The sequence below is a fragment of the Microcebus murinus genome, chromosome 6 (assembly GCF_040939455.1).
Source record: "Microcebus murinus isolate Inina chromosome 6, M.murinus_Inina_mat1.0, whole genome shotgun sequence".
NCBI lineage: Eukaryota > Metazoa > Chordata > Mammalia > Primates > Cheirogaleidae > Microcebus > Microcebus murinus.
Genome location: NC_134109.1, coordinates 94,281,790 through 94,304,628, shown reverse-complemented (window position 1 = coordinate 94,304,628; position 22,839 = coordinate 94,281,790). Strand labels below are relative to the sequence as shown.

Here is a 22,839-nt window from a genome sequence, read left to right as displayed (position 1 = left end):
GGGAGTAAGAACGAAACACTTCTGCATAATTGAGGCTTCATTCAATACTTCTATTGACCTAAAATATTCAGTAGGGGGCTTTGAAAAATAATCTGGAAACCACCATAGAATCTTCTAGTAGTTAGATGCAAATGTGAAGTCCAAGCAGGAACTAGGAATTTTGTTAGCTCATACACAACACCAGTTAGCAACTGTCTCTGTCAAACGTATCTTCAAACCACAAATGTACTGCACCAAGACTCAAGAAGGCTTGGTTCCGAGCCTGGCTGTGTGGCTTCCGGTTAATCACTTTGTCTCTCTGGGTCTGGATTTTGGTATCTATAAAAACATGGGGATTAAACTAGACCATCGGTTCCAATTTGCTTTTGACCACAGACCTCCTTCCAACAAAATCTAACTCGGAATCCAATACACAAAAGAGACTGAAAGTTGATTTTCTCAGCTGCTTGTGGGGAGGGGAGTCTCACAGGCCAGCTCCTCACTAACCCCCCTCGACCTGTGGGACACCCCGGAGCCCCAGCTCAGGGTAAAGCAGCCCCCAGAGCCACAGGTGGAAAACCAGTGCCCCAAAGTCATCTCTCGCTCACCCCCCACCACCACATGCCCGGCGCCTGTCACATAGTAGGCACTTCATAAATATTTGTGAGGAAACGAATGAAATATTATTCTGCCTTTTCGGAAACGCGGATATGTAGTTTTCATTTCCTCTGCTGATTGACCCAGGTAGTTAAACTGCTAAGATGGATCCTGGGGGAAACCAAATGTTACATTTATGGAAAAGCTGCTTTTAGATCCCGAAGTGGCTTCCAAGTTCACCCTGGCCATAAGTTAAGGGTCTGTCAGCACTTCCATTATGAAAACCGCTTTGTGGTTTCATAACTTCGCCGTAAAAGTTGGCTCAAGGCTATACTTGGGCATACAAATTGAAAAGCTTGTTTTAAGCCAAAATGTGGGAAGTAGAAAACAATTTATTGTTTTCAGACATCGTTTTGTACCCGTCTTAGCCAAACAAGATTTATTATGTGGGCAATTAGAGTGGACTAAGCCACTCGGATTTGAAAAATAAAAAAGGGGGGAAATGGCCAAATTATTTATATTTCAAAAGGGGGCTCTGAACACAATCGATCATTCTTTTCAGTTATACTTTCATCGTGTACTTTGTACCACACACTGATGAGACCTGGAGTCAATTTATGTATCCTTTCTTTTATTTTCTTTTTAACATTCTCTGTTAATGTTATCGGAATGATACAGTTGCTTTGCTTTTACAAGGAGGCAAGCAACGTGAATGAGAACCTTATCAGTGAAAGAGCTTAACACTGCTTTTGGTAAATTCTTTGAGAACTGAAAGTGGCTCGTTTTAATAAACAAAAAAGACAATATTAGTAATGAATAAAAATAAGTAATGTAGGGAAATGAGGCCTTATTATACAATGTTAGAATTGGCAGGGACCTCAGAAGTCACCTGGCCAAACCACTGACTTTATAGATTGGGAAACTGAGTCCCCAGCAAAGAAAGACCTGCCTGAAGGCTTCCTGCCACGGGGGGTAGGACTAGAACCAGGTATTCCACATCCCAGCTCGGTGACCAGCTCATCACTGTTTCCACCAGATGTAACCATCCAAGATTCCAGGATTCGACACTTGTCTGGGCTCCTATGTCTAGCATAGCCCACACAGATGCCTCTGCTTTCCCAAGAATCCACCCTCCTGCACACAGGACACCACGCACTTTGTGACTCTGCCTAAATCACAAGTCACATGTCATTAGCATCCTTGCTGTAAACTCATTTTGTGTCCTCTTTAAGCCAGACACGATTGTGAGCACCTAGAAATGGTGAGTTGGTTGCCAAAGGCAGGTTATTGGGTTCTAATCTTATTAGGGAGAGACGCAGGCATGGGAGCCACTTAACAATGAAGGGGTCGGTCCTCCAGCTTCGAAAAGCAACAGAACACACCAGGTTATAGTGATCACATATCTGCTGATGACCAAAGCAATTGGTTATCTATGAACTGGATCCAGTCTTGCACAGTACTGTTAACAGTACTGGAGAATAGACGAATTTTGTTCAAGACAGAGGCCCTCCCTCTTCTATATCACTGAAGCACCTCTACGCCCCTCTCACACTATCACAAATGTCTTCTGCCTACACACCGGTTTATCCCTCCAGGCTATATACTCTGGGGCAGGAACAAAACCTCATTCTTCTCTGTGTTGTAACTGTCTGGCACAGGTAAAGTACTCAACAGCTGTTTGCTGAATGAATGAATGAATGAACAAGTGCATGCACTCACGGACAGGGCCAATGTCTCTCTCAAGTGGCTTCCCCAGGCCTGCCCTTCCCTCTCCCCTCCACCTGCACAACGAACCCTGCTCCCATGGAAATCAGTCGGACCTCTCAGCAGTTGCCATTTAGTTTTGCAGAAATAGTTTTGATAGAAAGAATGCAATTCTGTTAAAGAAAACAGCCCAGTAAAGTATTCTCTTAAGTCCAGGGGGAATTTTAGTACAAAAAACAGGAAATTCCTAAATACCTGGGTATAAGATCACAGCCCACTCCAATCTCTCTGGTTTCCACTTCAGTCTTGGCCTGGTTTTCTGTCCAATAGTCCAACTTGCTTTGTAGTTCATTATTCTAGAGATGAAGAAAAAAGTACTTTCAGTAAAACAAGTATGTTGCCCCACAAATATGCATGATACAATTGATACATATTGTGAGATCTCCCCCCCGCCCCCCGTGCGTGGACATTTATCACAATGTATTTATTGTGCATCTCTTACACAGTAGGTATATATTGAAGAAATATTTTGACTGAATCCTTATAGATAGCTTTCTGTGTATGTACATACAGGAGCATCCAATTTTACATAAAAGAAAACAAATGAAATATCCTAATTTATACTATACTCTGCTTTTTTTTGTCCAGTCCACAATTTGTGGTAGATATCTCTCCATGTTTACTAGTTTTCTCTTTACATTGACAAACTACTTTAGTTATTTCATAGTATTTCATTTGTATGAATACATTTTTTCTTTAATTAGTCACTTGATGGGCATTTAGATTTTGTCACTTTCCTTGCCATTATAAATAAAGTCCAGCTCAACTTTTAACACCCCCTCATTAAGCTATAAAGTGAGTAAGTCTATTAATTTAATTTAGTGGGAAGTAGCTCTATAACTTAATAATTAGTATTTCATAGGTGTGGAAAATTCAGAATCTCAAACATATAAAGTAGAACAAGCTCCTTGGGATTAAAATTAGCATTCTGAACAGTTTCTTTTCAGGCCAGAGCCAACCATTACATAAGTCAAAGATTAGAGGCTCAGGAGTTGGAAATTTGCCCCAGGAGGGAAATGAAGGACAAAGGAGCAACAGCGTTGAGGATATTGAAATGAAAATAGATGAAGTGATGGTGCCTGAAACCCAAGGGCAAAAACGCACAAAATAATTCTGGAGAGGTTAAGAGTGCTTATCTCTGTGTACTGAGTTTTTTGGATGCTTTTTAAAAAGTTCTACTACATAATTTTCTGTAATGCTACACTAAATTCTCATGACGCAATGACCATATCTATCTTTCTGGCCATATTCTTAAAGCATGGCATGTAGGAGATACAAGATAAATGTTTGTTTGTTTGTTTGTTTGAGACAGAGTCTCGCTTTGTTGTCCAGGCTAGAGTTAGTGCCATGGCGTCAGCCTAGCTCACAGCAACCTCAAACTCCTGGGCTCAAGCGATCCTCCTGCCTCAGCCTCCCGAGCAGCTGGGACTACAGGCATGCGCCACCATGCCCGGCTAATTTTTTTTTCTATATACATTAGTTGGCCAATTAATTTCTTTCTATTTATAGTAGAGATGGGGTCTCGCTCTTGCTCAGGCTGGTTTCAAACTCCTGAACTCGAGTAATCCGCCCACCTCGGCTTCCCAGAAGAGATACAAGATAAATACTTACTGAATAAATAAATGTGTAAAAAAGCTTTTACAATGAGCATGTTATTTGCATAACTAGAAAAAAATTAAAGCATGTGCCTTTTCTTTTTACGTGGGAGCTGAAGCCTAGGCACTCTTCTAAGACAATAGATGACACATGAAAGTTTAAAAGTTCTATGCAAATAGAAGCTCGTTTGTTTTGAAAGAAAGAATGTGGGTTACGGCTCAGTAGCTGCTGCTCTGAAGGGGTACACCACGGAGCAAGCAGCAGTTCTTGCGCAAACCTATGTTCTGCATGATTTTTCTGGATCCCTTCTGATAAGTAGGAAAGGAAGAGAATGCGTTCCGGATTCCCTAGCAGCTGACAAGCTAGGACAGATCTATGGGCTCTGAATCTATCACCGGAACCTCAGGATGGAAGAACGGTGTGGGCTTACTGCCAGGGGTCAACAACATTCACACACACGTACACACACACACACACACTCACACACACACACACACACACACACACACTGCTTCCCCAGAACATCTGAACTTTCCCATTCACAAGGAAAGAGGAAGGCAGAGGAGGCCTGCTCCTGCTGGAAGCACCAGCAATCCCACTGCCTTATCCTTTCTTAGTGTAAAGACTTTAATCAGGAGGATCTCAAAGAATGCTAGCTCACAGAATGGTACCTATAGTAAGGGGCATAAAAGACGAGGTTAGGGAACATGCCCCAATTAGTACACAGTGAATAATGGACAAATGGCCCCAAATCTTTTGTTCTATTTCATGAGAACTCTCTGTGTGTACATCAGACGCCCACAGAGGCACAGAAAAGAACGATCTATACTCGTGAAAATTTAATGCAATCTGTAGAAAAAGTACTGTGTATCTATTACACATTATGCAGTGTGTGAAAGTATGCAAGGAGACGCAGTTAGCAGTTACAGAGGTGTGGCATGGTTGGCCACCCTTGAAGAGCTCAGTCCTGTGGGGGTACAGACAACTGAGCAGAAAATAACAGGACAATGTGATAAGTCCCACTGCAAGGGGACCCACAAAATATTAAAAAGGAACTCAGAGAGGATATCCAACTCAAAGCAGGGAAAGGGACTGGAGTTGCTAGAGTTAGGCAAGGGAAAGAAAGTAAGAAAGTGAAGGAGATGAGTATTCCGGAGTTGTGGAAACCTACTGGGTCAAGAAAAGGCAACTTCTCGCATCACACAGGTGGGTAGGAGTTAGTTATGGAAGGCTGTGGATGCCATTACGAGGAGTTAAAACCTAATCTTGTAGAAGAGCAAGGTCAGCACCAGAATTCATTGTCATCACTTGGCTCCAATGTGAAAACTGGATTGGGGGAAATAAGACTAAAGACTGTAGGAAGGCCATTGCAATTACCCAGCTGAAAGAGAGCTGCCACTTGCACTATACAGGCTCAGCACATTGACCCTGCTGCAAATAATAGCTATACACTCTGAATACAAGATACACAAACAACTAATGGAGTCTCTAGAGAACTGAAAGAAGACAGGCAAGCTTTGGAGATGAGGTGAAACTTGGAGCAAGTGACACACACTTCTCGGCATTCTCTGTGTTTTGTTCATTTTTTTGCTTTTTGTTTGCAGCTTAGCCCTTAGAGCAGCACAGTCATGGTGGTGGTAGCACAGATATGGTAATAAGTCAACAGAAAGACTATCTTCCTGGCCGAAGAAACTAGAAGAAGGAGGCCTGGGTTCCCAAGAGTAAGGGAGAAGCCAAGAAAGGGGAGTCAGAATAGGGGGAGTCCTCAAATTCTGCATATGTATAGAGAAAGAGTCAGCTCAGGCCTCTGGTAGACCCCTGAACCATTCACGTGTGGGGCAAACAAAGAAGTCTGCAGCTCATGCTTAAAGAACTGAACTGAGATGTGACCCATCACCTATCTCAGGTAAGCAGGGTGTAGTTGGATCTAACTAGATTCACTGCCTTTTAAAATAAACACACAGTACAAAAGCAACTTATGTAACCAAAATGTTTGTACCTCTGTAATATTCTGAAATAAAATAAAAATAAATAAAACAAATACCTCAATACTCTTCAGAACAATGAAACAGCATCCAAAGACTCTACAATTCACACTGTCCAAATTATAATCCAAAATTACATGACATATGAAGAAGTACGAAGGATTCCCAAGGTCAAAGAGAACTGACAGACACCAATCCTGATATGATTTGGATGTTGGAATTTTCAGACAAGCGCTTTAATGCAGTTATCGTAACTATGATCCATGACGCAAAGGAAGATGCTTATAATTAATGAAGTAGTAAAAAAATCAATAAAAGATATAAAAAAGAACCAAATGGAAATTTTAGAAGAAAAAAGTAAAATACCTGAATTTTTTTAAAAAACATTCACTAGATGGACTTAAGCAAAGACTAGAGATGATAAAAGAAGTCAGTAAACCTGAACATACATTAATAGAAATTATCCAATCAAAAGTAGATAAAGAAAAGAATGAAAACAACAAATGGAGCTTCATGGAATTGTGAAACAATTTTCAAAAGCTTAATTTAAGGATATCAGAAGCACAGAAAGAGAGCAGAGGGAAACTAAAGTAGAAAAAATATTCTAAAAATTAATGGTTGAAAACTTCCCAAATTTGGTTAAAGACAACAATTTACAAATATATGAAGCTCAGCAAACCCCAAACAGGATAAATTCAAAGAGAAACACACAACTAAGGAAAAATCTTAAAAGCAACCTATTTCATACAAGAAAATGACCGTTTGAATCACCACAGATTTCTTATCAGAAACCATGGAAACCAGAAACAGTGAGTACTGAGGGAAAGAAACTGTCAACTTAGAGCTCTGTATCTTTCAGTAATGAAGATGAAATAAAGACTTTACTTTCAGATAAGAGAAACTAAGGGGATTTTTTTACCACCTGGCCTGACCTCCACAAAAGGCTAAATAGAAGTTCTTCAGGCTGAAGAGAGACAATACCAGGGAGAAACTCAGGCCTCCAATAATGAATAAAGAGGATGAGAAATAGAACATATATGAGTAAATATGAAAGACTTTAGTTCTCTTCATTTCGTTAAAATACATATGATTGTTAAAGCAAAAATGAAACAATACATTGTGGGTTTATAATGTATATAAATACAATATATATGACAATTATAACAGCAGGGGGAGGGATAAATGAACCTATACCGTGGCAAGGTTTCTACATTTTACAAGAAATGATACAATGTTATCTCTAAGTAGACTATGAACAAGTAATGATGTATATTATAGTACCTAGAGTAACCATTAAAATATTAGATAAAACAAATATAGCAAAAATGCCAATGGGTTAATTAAAATGGTATTCTAAAAAATATTGAAATAATCTAAAAGAAGATCAAAACAAACAAGCAAGCAAAACAAACAAAACAAAGCAGAGGGAACAAACAGAAAGAAAACAAATAATGAAATGGTAGACCTAAATCCAGTCATATCAACATAATAAAATGTTAATAAACTATATATTCCAATTAAAAGGTGGAAACTATCAGAATGTATAAAAAAGCAAGTCCCAACTATATGTTGTTTATCAGAGATTTACTTCAAACAGAGATATGGATCGGTTGAAAATAAATGGATAGAACAAGATATACCAAACATAAAAGAATACGAATGGCTATATTAATATCAGAGTGGGAAAAAAAACTTCAAGACAAAGAGTAATAACAAAGGTAGTGACCAACATTTCATAATGAAAAGGTGCATTCATCATAAAGACAAAACAATTTAAAACGTGTATATACCTAATAACAGAGCTTCAAAATACATAAAGTAAAAACCGACAATTAAAGAAATAGTCTAAAATCATAGTAAGTAATTTTAACACCTCTCTCTCAGCAATTGATAGGACAATTATACAAAAAACAAGAAAAACATAAGTTATCTAAACAACATTATCAACCACCTAAACCTAATTGGTATTTATGGAGTACATACAACAGAATGTATTTTTTTTTTTTTTTTTTTTTTGAGACAGAGTCTCACTTTTGTTGTCCAGGCTAGAGTGAGTGCCGTGGCATCAGCCTAGCTCACAGCAACCTCAAACTCCTGGGCTCAAGTGATCCTCCTGTCTCAGCCTCCCGAGTAGCTGGGACTACAGGCATGCGCCACCATGCCCGGCTAGTTTTTTGTATATATACTTTTAGTTGGTCAATTAATTTCTTTCTATTTTTAGTAGAGACGGGGTCTCGCTCAGGCTGGTTTCGAACTCCTGACCTCGAGCAATCCGCCCGCCTCGGCCTCCCAGAGTGCTAGGATTACAGGCGTGAGCCACCGCGCCCGGCCAACAGAATGTATTTTTTTCACAATATTTAATTGAGAGAAACTATATGCTGAGTCACAAAACAAGTCTCAATAAACTTAAAAGAAGGTCATACAAGGTGTGTTCTCTGACCATAACAATATTAAATTAGAAATAAAAAGACAGTAACATACCAAGGAAAAGCTCAACCATTTGGAAGTTAAACACACTTCCAAATAATCCATAAATCAAAGAAAAATCTCAAGGTTTGTAATTGTAATTAGAAAATATCTTGAACTGGGTGAACACACAATGTATCAAAGCTTGTGGGATACAGCTGAAGCAGAACTTAGAAGGACATTTATATCTTTAAAGGCTTATATTAAAAAAGATGACAGGTCTAAAATCAAGGACCTAAGGCTCTACCTCAAGAAGCTAGAAAAAAACGAGCAACATAATCCCAAAATAATTAGAAGAAAGAAAATAATGAACATCGGAGCAAAACTCAATAAAATAGAAAAAAGACAATAGAGAAAATTGATAAAGCCAAAAGGTATTTCAATTTTTTTAAAAAATCAACAAAATTGATAATCCCCTAGCCAGACCATGAAAGGAGAGAGAGCTCGAGCCCATGTGAACAAGAACACACACAAATAATCAACGTAAAAAATTAAAGGGACGTTAAAAGGAAAGAATGGGGCATCTGTGTAGAAAAAAGAATATCAATACATTTACTTCACATAAAACACAAAAATTAACTCAAAATGGATGCTCTAAATAAAAAAGCAAAGACTGTAACATTCTTAGGGGAAACCAGAGGAGAAAATCTCTGTGACCTTGTAGTAGGCAAAGATTTCTTAGGACATTAAAAGCATAAATCATAAAAGAAAAAAATTCATTGATTGAACTTTATCAAAAGTAAAACCATAAATAAAAATCTCTTCAATAGATAACATTAAGAAAATGAAAATGCAAGTCACAGAATGGGAGAAAATGTCCACGGTATGCATATCTGACAAAGGACTCAAACCCAGAATATATAAAGAATTCTTACAACTCAATAATAAAAAAAAAACTAAAAACTCAATAAAATAATAGGCAAAAGATTTGAACGATGCTTCAAAACAGGCGACACATAGCCAATAAGCATATGAAAAGATGCTCAAAAAGAAAAAGAAAAGATGCTCAACATCACTAGTCACCAAAGAAATGCAAATTAAAACTACAATGAGATACCACTATACAGCCCTTAGAATGGCTAAATTTAAAGGTCTGGGTGAGGATGTGGAGATACTGGTATACTCAAACTGCTGGTGGGAATGTAAAATATTACAACCCCTTTGAAAAAGTTGTCTCTTAAAAAGTTAAACCTACACAACCCCCACAGCCCAGCTATCCCACTACTAGGAATTTACCCAAGAAGAATTAAAACATATCCACACAATGACTTCTACAGTAATGTTCATAGCATCTTTGCTCACAATAACCCCAAACTGGAAACAACTCTAATGTATTTTGTCAGGGGAATGGCTAAACTGCAGCACGTTCATACAATGGAATATTGCTCTGCAACAAAAAGGAATGCACGCAACAACTTCGATGTGTCTCAAATCATCACACTGAGTGAAAGAAGCTACTCACAAAAGAGCAAAGACTGTACGATTTCATTTATGTAAAATCTAAACAAATCTAGAGTGATAAAAAGTGATGCCCCCCCCCCTAAAAAAAGATTAGGAGCTGCCTGGATTGCAGAGGGAAACAGAGACTCTTTTGCAGGAGTGAATGGAAATAGTCCGTGTTCTGACTGTGGTGGTGACTTCACAGGTCTATTATACACACTGTCAAAACTCATTGAATTATGCACTTTAAACAGATGCAGTTCATTTATGTAAATAAATACACTACAAAGTTGATAAGGAAAAAGTAAAAGATGATGAGAGCCTCAACATGGGCAGTGGGCTCAGAGTTAGAGAGGGAGGGACAGATTGAAGAAAGACTCAGAAAATAAGATTAATGGGACTTGATGCAATTAAACAAGGACTGACTGCTTCTGGGTCTTGCAGAATGCGACTAAAGCCAATGACAAAGAACAGCCTCGGGCTGCCGCCTGGACTTTTCTCCTCGAAAGATTGCTTCTGGGATTGAGAATCAAATTGCAAGGTTTTCCTGCTTTCAAATACCACCCCCTTGTGTTTACATGAGTAATGAATAGCACCCAGCGGCTTGGGAGGCTTGTGTGCCATTCACAAAGGAAGAACCTGGTGCAGCACCTTTGGGCATTTTTTGGAAATTATATCACAAATGTAGAGCAGTCACCTCCTCCCCCAAATTCCTCCAGCCCAGGGGAGTGAGCAGCCAGGAGCTGTAGCTCATGCACTAAACAAGAATGTGTGTTCAATAAAATGCATATGCGGAGCCCTGGTGCCTGGCGCTGCCGCCCCAATATTACACAGGAAAATTAATAATAGTCCCAAGAACGCACCCCAGACACGCCGAGAGGTTTATATACCACACAACACACATTAAATGCAGGATGGACAAAACCAAGACATTTGACTCCTTTCCTCTGACTTTTGAATTTAGTTGTTAAGTTTAGGATTTTTAGCAGAGAAAAAATGTAATGGAATCTGGTTAGAGTCTCAGAAACCTTATCAACCCTATGAAGATAGATGCTTGCAATTTTATTTTAAGAACATTTTCTATATTGGAAACAGGGCACGGGATATTTCTTCTCCAGAAGGTGAACAAATAAAAAATTGTTTGAAACAAAAAAAGAATAAGAATGTGCGTATTTTTGTTAGCAGGAAGACTGTAAACTGGTTGATGAAAATGTCATCTGACAGGGCCAGGCTAGAGCAAGCTTTTAGAAATCTGATGTGTGTTTTGAGGGGAGAGAGGTAGTTCAAAATCTAATGAGTTTAAACATAGGCAGGTATAAACGATGAATCCAAGGACCAAAGTAATCCACATGACTTTGAGATTGTCGGCCATTACCTAGGCAAGCGCTTTTTCCCTTAACTGTTTGCCCACATCCTGATATGATTTGGGAAAAAAAAAAAAAGTTTTCAAACATTAAAAATAAAAGTAATCTCAGGAATGATCTAAGCCTTCTGTCATTCCCCCTTCCCGTTTTTCAAAGATGAAGTAACTGAGCCCAGGGTTTTGGTGGCATAGATAATAGAAGAATGTGGATAAGAATCTCAGTTTCCAAGACGCTGAGTAATCAAAAAAGAATTGACATTCAATCATTTACACTATACCAAGCACAATTCTAAGTGTTTCGTATACACTCTTTTATTTACTCACAAAAAAAATCATCTCAAGTGGGTGTGATTACTCCACTTTACAAATGCTGAACTGAGGCCCAGAGGGGTAAAGGTCACCTGACCTGAGTAGCTCAGCTTGCGAGTAGAGGTGTCAGGATTGAAACCCACAGCCCTTAGATAAAACTACAGAGTTATATTAATAGTGTGCTAGCAAATTTTTAACAATGGGAATCTCCAGGGGAAAATGCCCTGATTTGTGGCGTATGCTAATTTCTGTGGTATAAAGGCTCATTCCTCCCATGGCTAATTTCAAGCAACCAACATGAATGACATCACTGAACATCGAACTGAGAAGTGATGCACACATTCAGCACATTCAGGCCACCACATAGGCCCTGCTGTCCTAAAGTCCATGGCCCAAGGAGAACGGCTAAGATGTTCCTGGGGAACAGGTAAGATTGGACTAAGTGAGGACATGTGTAAGAACCAAGGATCTCCAGTCTGAAAACTAAGATAAATAACTGCTGCTCCTTTAAAACCATCAGCACTGTGGCTAAGAGGAGCACAGATGTGATCAATACATCCTCAAATACCACTTGGGCGTGGAGCCAGAGCAATAATTAATAGGAGAAATGACATCATGCAAGATAATCTGCTTATGACCTTCAAACTCCAAGACTTCATATGGATCCCAAACACCTACGAATTCTGCAAGTATTGGGAACAACTGCCATAAGAAGATGGAATATTGCCAGCCTATAAGATTCACATTCAGCCTCGTCCTCCCAAGATGAACTCTTGGCTGTAGGCAAAGGACTTCTGGGCCCTGTGGCCTTCGACTAGCACCTGGCCTGCCCAAGCCCTGCTCTTGTTCACCTACGTGTAAAATTCTGTATATTAAATTCTCACACAGTGAGTTTTGTTTTGTTTTGTTTTGAGACAGAATCTCACTCTGTTGCCCAGGCTAGAGTGAGTGCCATGGCGTCAGCCTAGCTCACAGCAACCTCAAACTCCTAGGCTCAAGCAATCCTCCTGCCTCAGCCTCCCGAGTAGCTGGGACTACAGGCATGCGCCACCACGCCCGGCTAATTTTTTCTATATATATTAGTCGGCCAATTAATTTATTTCTATTTTAGAGTAGAGATGGAGTCTCGCTCTTGCTCAGGCTGGTTTCGAACTCCTGACCTCGAGCAATCCACCCGCCTCAGCCTCCCAGAGTGCTAGGATTACAGGCGTGAGCCACTGCGCCCAGCCACACAGTGAGTTTTGATGATGGTCTCCAACCTTGGGGATGAGCAAAGATGAAAGAACCATGATGGGACATATCTGTAAATCTGAAACATACTCCCCAAGGGCTCTCCGGAAAGTGTCCAGCCATCGTTAATATAACGAGAACAGTTACATGGCTGGATACTTTCTGGACGGCCCTTGTATAGCAATGACTATGAGAGGAATCTCTGGGACCCAGGTAATTAAAGAAACAGTCATCACATATGGCCTTTACTATGAGCTGGGTACTTTTCTAATCGCTTAAGTATTAACTAACGTAACCCTCATGACAACTCTGTGAAGAGGATGCCATCTGACAGAGAGCCTTCCCATTTACATATGAGCAAACTAAGGCACAGGACGGGTAGGTAAATTGCCCAAGATCACATAACTGTTAAGTGGCAGAGCTGAGGTTTGAGCTCCAGCAGTCTGCCTCCAGAGTCTGCAATTGGGCCCTTAACCAACAGTAGCTCCTTACTAATAGATGGGAGGCTACCAGATATATCCACCAAAACTGTCGAATTTGCCTCAAACACCATCATTGGCATTGCCGTGGTTTAAGGTAGAGGAGGGAACATCATGGTATCAAAAAGATTACTAGTGTTAGAAGCAGCCAACGTAATTAAAATTCTCAGTGGCCAACAGAACCCTGTCTTATAAAGCAAAATAATTAAATTTGGAAAACATCAGTGTGACCTCATAATCTTAAAAAGACACATATTTTCCCCCAATTCTGTCACTATTATAATTGGCCTGATATGTTAAATAGCTTGAATTAGTTAGCCATTCCACAATGTATACATATATCAAAACATCATGTTATATACCATAATATATATAATTTTTACTTGTCAATTAAAAAAAAAAAAAGCTGGCCTAACGGTAGACGTAGTACTTTTGTTCACTACCAATTCTCATGCTCAGATAGGGTCTTCAGTATAGTTCTTCACTAAAATGAACATGGGCTCCTTGGAGACAAGCCAATTCCATATCTTGGAACAGGACAAAAACCAAGATAACTCTAATGTACCTTGTTACTGCCAAATAGCAAGATGACTTCAAGAGCATGAGGAGCCTGTTACATGGCAAAGAAGTTCACATATGCCAACTTTTCCCAGCTAAGTTGTGACAATTTGAGCATCAAAAAAAAAAAAAAAGAGGTAGAGAAGGAAATAATTATTATGATTATGGAAACAAGTTGAGTCTGAGAAATGCCTTGTGTTCATAATGTCACTCCAAGGGAAAATTAATATAAAGTATACAAAAAGATAGTTTTAATAGAAAAGAAAGATGACTGTAATATGATATGTTAAATTTTTATTGATTTTTTTTAAACTAAGAAGCATTAATATATAAGGGTATGTAGTTTCTTTTATAGAGTATTAATTATATGTCTGTTTATAAAATTTCTGTGTTAAGTTGGAAAGAATAACAAAAGGAAATATAAGTCCCTGAAGGATTTCAAGGCCCAGAGAAGGACTGCTTGGCATCGGTAGTCATAAAACCACCAGGCGGAAAAAGGGGCAGCAAATCATCAGTGTCACGGGTCACAGCAATCAGCAAGGAACGGCAGTCAGCAGAGTGTGTGTAAGACGACGAACTACTCACATAGCCAAAGAGGAAAACCAAGTATTCAAACTTAATCTCTCATCTCCCAGCAGATAAAATCTCCACATGGCCCAACGAAGTATGATAAGAGATTAATAAAGAATGTGTACGTTTTTAATAGTGCTAAAGACCAGGGCAATATGTCACAACTCTGGGGCCAGCTCCACAGCACCCCCCAGAGGCCCCCAGTGCAAGTGAGCCTCAGTTGCCCACAGCAGTGACTTCCTGGATAAGGCACCACTCTTGGCTTTCTTCCCTTCCCTGCCAAATTTCCCCACTCCCCTACTGGGGGCTTCCTGAGATCACTTCCTATCTGGACTTATGTCCACATCTCAGGGTCTAAGATAAGAGATGAGTTTGATAAGTCAAGCATTAAATAAAAGCACAAACGTTTATAAGGCTTCTCTGCACACACAGTATTCCCTTGGACATTAAATCATCGCAGCAGGAGAGCTTGCTTGAGCAGCATGGAGTTGGTTTCATCCACCTTCTGCCTCTCCTGTCGCCATCTCTTTCCTCTCTCCTGGAACTACCCTCTCTCTGGACACAAGGACTTCCACCAGGACACGCATTTTCTGACTCTCGCTGGGAAAGGTATGATTCCTCCCACGGGGAGCCGCGATTTCAGATGGAAGTCTCAGCAATAGAAATGTTCATTCGTAAGGCTGGCGTTGGGCACAGTGGCCGTGGAGGAGAGGACAGGAGTGGGGATGAGGAAAATACCCATTTACTGGCTTCAAGAGACTGAGACACTTAGGCCTTGAGTGTGGTACCAGGCTCCTCTGGGCCATGAGGGACTTCCAGATGTGATATTGTACACAGCCCCAAAAACAGGGTACGCGGAGACCCAGCTTGCCACCCCTGCAAACATGGTGGCAAAGAGCTCAGGCTCTGGATTCAGGCTTCCCCATCTCTACTCTAACCTTTGGGCAGGTTCCCTAACATCCCTGAATGTCAGTTTCCCAGGTATAAAATGGAGGAAATAGAATCTAGCCTAGAAGTTATCCCTTTTAATAAAGAGAGAATAAGAAGTTAAAAATTATCGTGTGCGTGGCACATGCCAGGCACCCTCTACACATTCTCATGTGGTTGTCACACACATAGGTGCAGTTAGGATCCCCATTTTATAACTATAAGAAACTTCCCCTGTGTCACCCAACTAATAAGAAGCAGGTGCGGGTTTACACTTGGGTAAGTCTGATTCCGTGCTTAACTGCTGTGTTATGCAGAGCATATGGACAGTCACTAGCAGTGCCCAACACACACTAGGTGCTTGATTAAAGTCATTTCTTCCCTTCCTCCTTACTTCATCATTGTCTCCTGGGCTGTCTCATCGGGGAAGGACTGTAATGAGGAAGACAGACAAGGACAGGTGCTTGGCAAGCCAGCTTTCCATGGAGTCTCAGAAGAAAAAGGCTCGCTGCCAAGCTCTTAACGAGGAGATTTTAGAGCAGATAGATTTTGGCTTCTCCTTCTATTAATACTTAACCTCTTAGAGCTCTTCCAACCCCATAATTTCCTTCTCTGGAACCTACACAAAATCTCCAAATGACTTTCAAAAAGCCAGAAAGTCAAGGATACTTAGCATCATAAAAGTTTCAGGTAAAATTAAGGCCCCTCTAAAACATGTGCACCCAGTGAAATAGAAGAGCACTGCATTAGGAGTCTGTCTTCCAGCCTGGACTCTGGTGTGGACTAAGCTGGGGGACCTTGAGCAAAGCCACCTGTCTTCTTCGTGCCTCTGTTTTTTCGCTTGTTAATGCAGAGATGACTATTTGTTAATACAGAGATGACAATCCTTGTCTTGCCTGTTTCCAGGTTGCCAAGAGAATCACATGAGGAATGGATGTGAAAAATATTTCACAAATGATAAAGCACCACGCAAATGTGGGAAATTATCAGTATTAATCAACAGCTTATCAGACTTTTGCTTGAACAAGAAAAACTAGAGCCAGAACGCGGAGGTGAGCAGCAAGCTGGAATGAGGAGAGTCCGGGGGTAAAAGAAAACCAGCCGTCAGAACCTCATTTGCAGGGCTGGCAGGTAACCTTCGATCAATTTTATATGGCCAGGAAATGGCCATATTTTTAATTAAGTGCCGGTGCTAGGCTTAGCAGCATAAAAATTGAATGGCAGAGAAGACACCAACTTAAAGAAACCCAGCTTCTTACCTCTCCTTCCAAGAAAGATATCTTTTCTAGAAGTTGCAATATTAAGAGCTGTTTCTGTTGCACCTTTTTCTTTAATGATTCAATCTAGGAAAAAAAAAAACAGATAGAAAACTATTAATTAAAGATATAGAATATTTAATATAAAACATACACATGCCTCAACTGGAAGAGATGTCTTTGGTTTTCATTTAAACAGAACCTGCACACTGATTTTTTGTATTTCCCCTAACAGTAGTAACATGAGATGCTCCCCCGTGAAAGGGAGATTATGTGGGCAGGTAAGATGCCAGACATCATTCTGGAGTCATGGCTCATTAGGTTTCATTAACCCAACATTTCCACTCTGATTTTGCTGTGGAGCCCTTAAAAACATCCCACAGACCCTCCAGAGAACATGCTTTGGGACATGCAGATTCAACTCTACAGAAAAATAATTATTCAGTTTGAATTTACAAGGCACCCTGCATTTCAAACATTCAGCTCTGTTCTTCCTGTTAATGCATTCATATTTGTTCAACCAGGTGTTAAAAATTTGGGGTTTGGGAAAAGAATCACTAAAAGTGTACATTAAAAGTGTTAATGAAATTTGGAGGATTAAGGACTCGGGTGGCCTGCAGTGAGCAGGAAAGGCTTCCTAAACAGGCTTGAGAAGGGCTTTTATCTTTGTTCTTAAAATGTATCCTATCTTGGACTACTCTTTGTTTTTTATTCATATATCATGTCTCCACAGACAAACCGTAGGTTCCGTAAAAGCAGGAACAGTGTACTCTGAACCAGGCCATGTCTTGGACAATAGGGGGGAAACACTACATAGGTTCAATAAATAATGCACTAACTTTCCAATAATCTTGTATATTAAATTTGAGCATTTACAAAATCATTTAAAAAAATCTCTAGCAAGATCTATAAAAGTACATACTCATTTAACCTTTGATTCACCAATCCCATTTCTAGGAATAGATCCCAAAGATACACTGGTCAAAATACGAAATGACTTGGACACAAGATTTTTTGGTTTTTTAGAAAACACAGAACAAAGTAGAACTCTGTCAATAATTGGCTAGTTAAATAAGCCAAGGTACATCCTAACAAGGGAGGAACCTTCAAAACAAATTCAGAAGGTCTCTAAAACACTGACAGTGTATTATAAGGTATATATGGTATGCTAGCTTTGGTGTAAAACAGCTAGTGACATAGGAATGCATATATATTTGCAAGGAGAAACACTGCAAAGATAAAACAAACCCTAATTATTAAGAAACAGTTACCAATAGGGAGACGGAAGAACTTAGGTGGAGGAGACAGATGGAAGAAAGACTTCTGATGATAACTTGCTATGTGGGTTTAACTTTGAAAGCACATTTTATAGATTCAAAAAATAATATTAGACCAAAAAGAAAAAAAAAGTGTACCCTAAAATTTGAAAACAAACTGAAACGAAGGAACTTAACCAAATCAAATTGGTGGAAAGTATAATTCAAGTGTTCCTAGAACAAGGTATTTTGACTGTATATTTTTAATGGATTATATTCTAAGAATAAAAGAGGCTGCAAACAAATACTAGGAAAACTGTTAGTGGTAATATTGCTATCGTTATTTTAAAACTATTTGGTCTATATTGTAGTAAAATCATGTTTGGAACCAAGATTTTAATTGTAAGAGAAAGAAACACAAATCAAAAAAAAAAAAAAAACTAAAAGGGTTTTGTTAAATTTGAAATGACAGTATCAGTATGAACTCATAATCTTTTATTTTCTTTTGCAAAATATGTATTCCTACTCCATCCTCTGAGAAAACTTAGAAACAATAAGAACGTAATACATCCAGATTGTGGTCCTTAAATAGCATTCCCCACTAGGAAAATACAGGACATCTTGAAGGAATGGCCCATTTTGGAAGTCAAAAAACAAACTAGATAAATCTGAGATACCTTGCTATGCCTGAAAACAAGGATATGAAGGGTTTCCCTTTGGGCCAAGGATGGACAATTTGAACATCAGAAAGAATAAAGGATATAATTGAGTAAAAACATATGGAATATATAAATATTAAAGAACATGAGTATTTTATAATTCCATTGAACAGCATTAGAAGTGACAGAGGGCTGGGCGCAGTGGCTCATGCCTGTAATACTATTAATAGCACTCTGGGAGGCTGAGGCCGGAAGACTGCTTGAGGTCAGGAGTTCAAGACTAGCCTGAGCAAGAGCAAGACCCCATTTCTACAAAAAATAGAAAAATCAGTCAGGCATGGTGGCACATGCCTGTAGTCCCAGCTACTCAGGAGGCTGAGGCAGGAGGATCACTTGAGCCCAGAAGTTAGAGGTTGCAGTGAACTATGATGACTCCACTGCGCTGTAGCCTAGGCAGCACGATAAGACCCTGTCTCAAAAAAAAGAAAGAAAAGGAAAAAAAAAGAAGGCAACAACAGACCAACTCCTTACTTGTAAACTTAGCAATATATAGGAAAAAACAAAGCATGTATCTTGTCTTACTTGTTCACACTGCTTTTTGAGATTCTAAAAGCCTTAGTTTATGAGGAAAAGTTTTATTTTACGGAAAAATTCCAGTTAATCAATGGGGAAGGAATGATAAAATTGGAAAATAACAATTTTGCAATCTCTATGAAATAACTGCTTCAAGCAACCATCATCAGTAGATTTAACAGTGATGGTAAAAGCTGATGACAATTGTGTTTTGGGTTGTCACCACCTGAATCCATTATGAACCTTGGCATCACCCAAAGTGGAACAACCAGACATTATATGCCCCAGAAGTGATACAAAATAAAGCAGACGGCACCATCCGTGAAATAATCCTGCCCCCACCCAAAAATTGAAACTCAACCTAATCGAGCTTCTAGAGCTAATATGAATAAGAACACAGACGTCAAATCCAGAATGTGGGAATTTTTATAGGGCAACTGACTCAGCTTCTACAATAAGTCACTGGGTAGGGGTAAAAGGTGGGGGTGAGGGTGGGGGGAAGGAACAGAGCAGCATGGGCTAGATTAAGAGACTTTTAGGAACATAACTAAATGTAAACATAACGTACTCTGATTGGAACAAAGTATCAGAAAAAAGGCACTTTGAAAACTTTTATTGCAGATTGGTATTAAATGATTCCAAGGAATTATCATTAATTTTGTTAGAAAAAGTCCACATGTTTACAGAGATGCATAGTGAAGGATACAGGAAACATATGCAGAATGTCTGGGATTTGCTTTAAAATACTGCACAAAGAGGGGAAAAAAGAGGAAAGGAAGGGGTAGATAAAGCAAATATGGCCAAAACTTGCTATTCGTTGAACCTGGGTAATGAATTATCCTCTCTATTCTGCATGCATTTGGCATTTTCAGTATAAAATACTTTAAATTCCACGTGGTATCAAAAAATATAATCTTTGGGCATGAAAAGCAAACCATACAACATAGAAGGGGAACGCACTTAAGAAAAATGTCCAGTGCTGATAAAAATTAAAGAAATTACCAATTAAAAACACTAATGAGTTACTCTTGAATACCTATTAAATTTGCCTAAAAGTATTGACGGAAGAAACGAGCGCTGGCAGGGCTGAGGGGGCAGCTACTCTCATGTGTTGCAGGTGGCATTGTAAATTAGAATGACCCTTTAGGCAATCTGGCAATAAATATTAAGAGCCATAAAGCTGTTCATACCCTTTGACCCACTAATCCCACTCCTGGGAATTTATCCTAAGGATATAATTCAAACATAGGAAAAAAGCTTTATATATAAAGATATTCTTGCTGCCATTATTTATAATAGAGAGAAAAATGGAAATAACCTTAATGTCTAGCACTAAAAGAACGGTCATAAATCATGAAATATCAATTTGATGGAGTATATTACACAAACACTAAAAACAAATACATTGCAAAATGGAAAAGTGTTTACAAAAAGCCTCAAGGGACAGAAAAACAAAAGTTTATAAGGATGAAAGGAAAAGCTAGAAGAGAACTTAGATAAATGAAATTCTACTGGGGTTGCAGTAGGGACAAGGGCCAAAAAAAAAAGTTAGTTTTGTGTAAATTTCCTTCAATTTCTGCGGGAATGATTTTCAAAAATCATCCTCATAGTGTTCCTTTTTCATTCCTTTCTATAGTATTAAGATTTTCTAAATCAGACTTCTAAAACATTTATTTTTTTCCCTTTTTTCGTTTCTTCTTTTCTAAAATATTTAAATGATAGGCACAATGGGTACTGAAATCAACGAAAAGTTTCCAAGAAGCTCAGGGACAATATTTAATCAAATAACAAAAAGCTATTTCAAATACACTAGTTTCACTATCTCTGATTAAATCAGCATGTTTTGTAAAGTCAAAGGAAAGCAGGAGATGTACAGTTTAAGAATAATACCCTAACGAACAGCTCTAGGGAGATAGCAAGACTCTTCTGCTGATCATCGCCCCCTAGATTTTAGTTTAAAAAATAAGTCAATAAAAAGGCAAAGACATCATCTAGAGAAAGCCCTGCAGGGAGAAGACCTCCAGAAGTTCTTTGGGAGAGAGACGAGGGCCAATTCTGGCTGAAGAGGCACCTGGGTCTGGGAAGCAGGAGCTGGCCAGGAGGAGGGTTTGGGGATGGTGACATGTCCAACAAGGCGTGTGACTTTCAGCAAATGATGCTTCAGGAAGTGACTGTGCTATTGTGCTAAAAGAATGCTGCTTACGGCCCGTTTGCTCTCATCCTTGAGCATTTCTCACAAAAGCATCCTGTCCAGCATATTCTGTGCCCAGGTTGACTTGTTCAGACTAGAGTAAAAAGGATGCTAAGGCTGGCCCCTGCCTGCCCTCCGAGGGTGCCAACCACACCTCACAACTTAGTCTCCCCTGGGGTCTGCCCTGGAGCACCTCATGCCTTTCCCTAAGGGAAGCATCCTTCTAAAATACGCAGGCTCACTTGCTTCCGGGTTTGATAGCCTTCTAGTAATATCTGACTCCAAGTCCTTGGTTCTTTTTTCACAATCTCTAAATCACACACCTACATAGAAAACGGTATGATTTTTGACTACCAACTTCAAAGAGCCTTGAACTATTGTCTCTTGTAGCACCTAGCACGTGATGAGACCTTAAAAGGTGGCCACCGTTATGGGATGACTGGTATTTCTCCCTCCCTAGACAGATAGTAAAGACCTGGGTCATCATTATGTCCTCAGACAATGAATGAATGAATCAACAAACCCATCTGTCCATCCCTTAGACTTCAGGGGAAAAACTGTAGAACAGACTCTCAGAGACAAGGATGGCCTTGTTAACCATGTGTCCCCAAACCACCCCCCAAATTGGGGGCCCCCCCACAATTCGAGGTACGCTGCAGCTGGTATACAGGTCAAATCTATTAGGCACCTTTACTCTTACTTCCTGATGCATTTAAGTGTGTAAATTTAACCTTCACAAGGTTTATTTACCCTTCACAAAGCTGCATTTAGGGCTAGCTGTCACCAGGTGGTGGTAAATGGCCCAAGTTGCAGGGCTCAAATCAGGGCATTAGGAACTGAGAAATTAGAAGCACTCATTTTCCACACCTCACCCCACCTGTATGATTTATACAAGAATATAATCTTCTTGCAGCAGCTAAGCTTAAATACCAAATAGTAGGCCCCTTTAGAGAACGAGGGGAAAAGGCACCTCTTGGTAAAGTCTGGAACCTTTTAACTGATGTTAATTAATTCTTTCTAATGTTTGTCTTGATTAGCATGTTTCTTTGCGCCTCAAACTGAGTATGTGCCTTGCAGCCTAATGAATCATGCAGAATGTTAATCTCTAAGACTACAGACGGGTTTGATATTTAAGGATGGGTGGGGTGGTAAATAAAAGTTCTTCTAGCTTCTTAACACTGATAATGGCTTGTTTTCCATATTAGCCACAGTAGAGTTCCCTGCATAGGTGGTTTGAGTTAAGCAATCGTCCTTGACCATAGCCATACACTGGAATCGCTTGGAGGGAACTTTTACAAAATACAGAAATCTAGGTCCAGGCCCCAGATATGCTGAATATCTCACTCTCCTATTTAAAAACTCTCCCAGGCTTCTAGGGTTCAAACTCCCTAGCATGGCCTCCCAAGAGGCCCTTCCACTTTTGCGTCAACCCCCTCTGCGATACCTCTGCCCTTTGAACAAACCCCTGGTGGGAAACATCACTGATATTCCACCCTTTGTTCATGTCCTTCCCTTAGACTAGACCCCAGACTCACAAGGAGCAAATGTTCAGTGTATCAACGATCTTACATAAAAGATCACTTTATCTCAAGAGGCGAAATCGCCTTTATCAATCCACATTTTATGAACTGCTTTGGAAAC

General features: G+C 39.6%; 1 protein-coding gene across 2 annotated transcripts in view; it reads right to left on the bottom strand.

The window, feature by feature from the left end:
* MYZAP (myocardial zonula adherens protein) overlaps positions 1–22,839 on the bottom strand; it is a 93,009-nt gene that overhangs the window by 5,780 nt on the left and 64,390 nt on the right. For both annotated transcript variants that reach the window (XM_012783040.3, XM_012783039.2), the window contains exons 11-12: positions 16,523–16,606; positions 2,536–2,636 (exon numbers count right to left, since the gene is read on the bottom strand). In XM_012783040.3, coding sequence (XP_012638494.2) covers positions 2,536–2,636; positions 16,523–16,606 — 185 coding nt within the window. The remainder of the gene's footprint in view (positions 1–2,535; positions 2,637–16,522; positions 16,607–22,839) is intronic.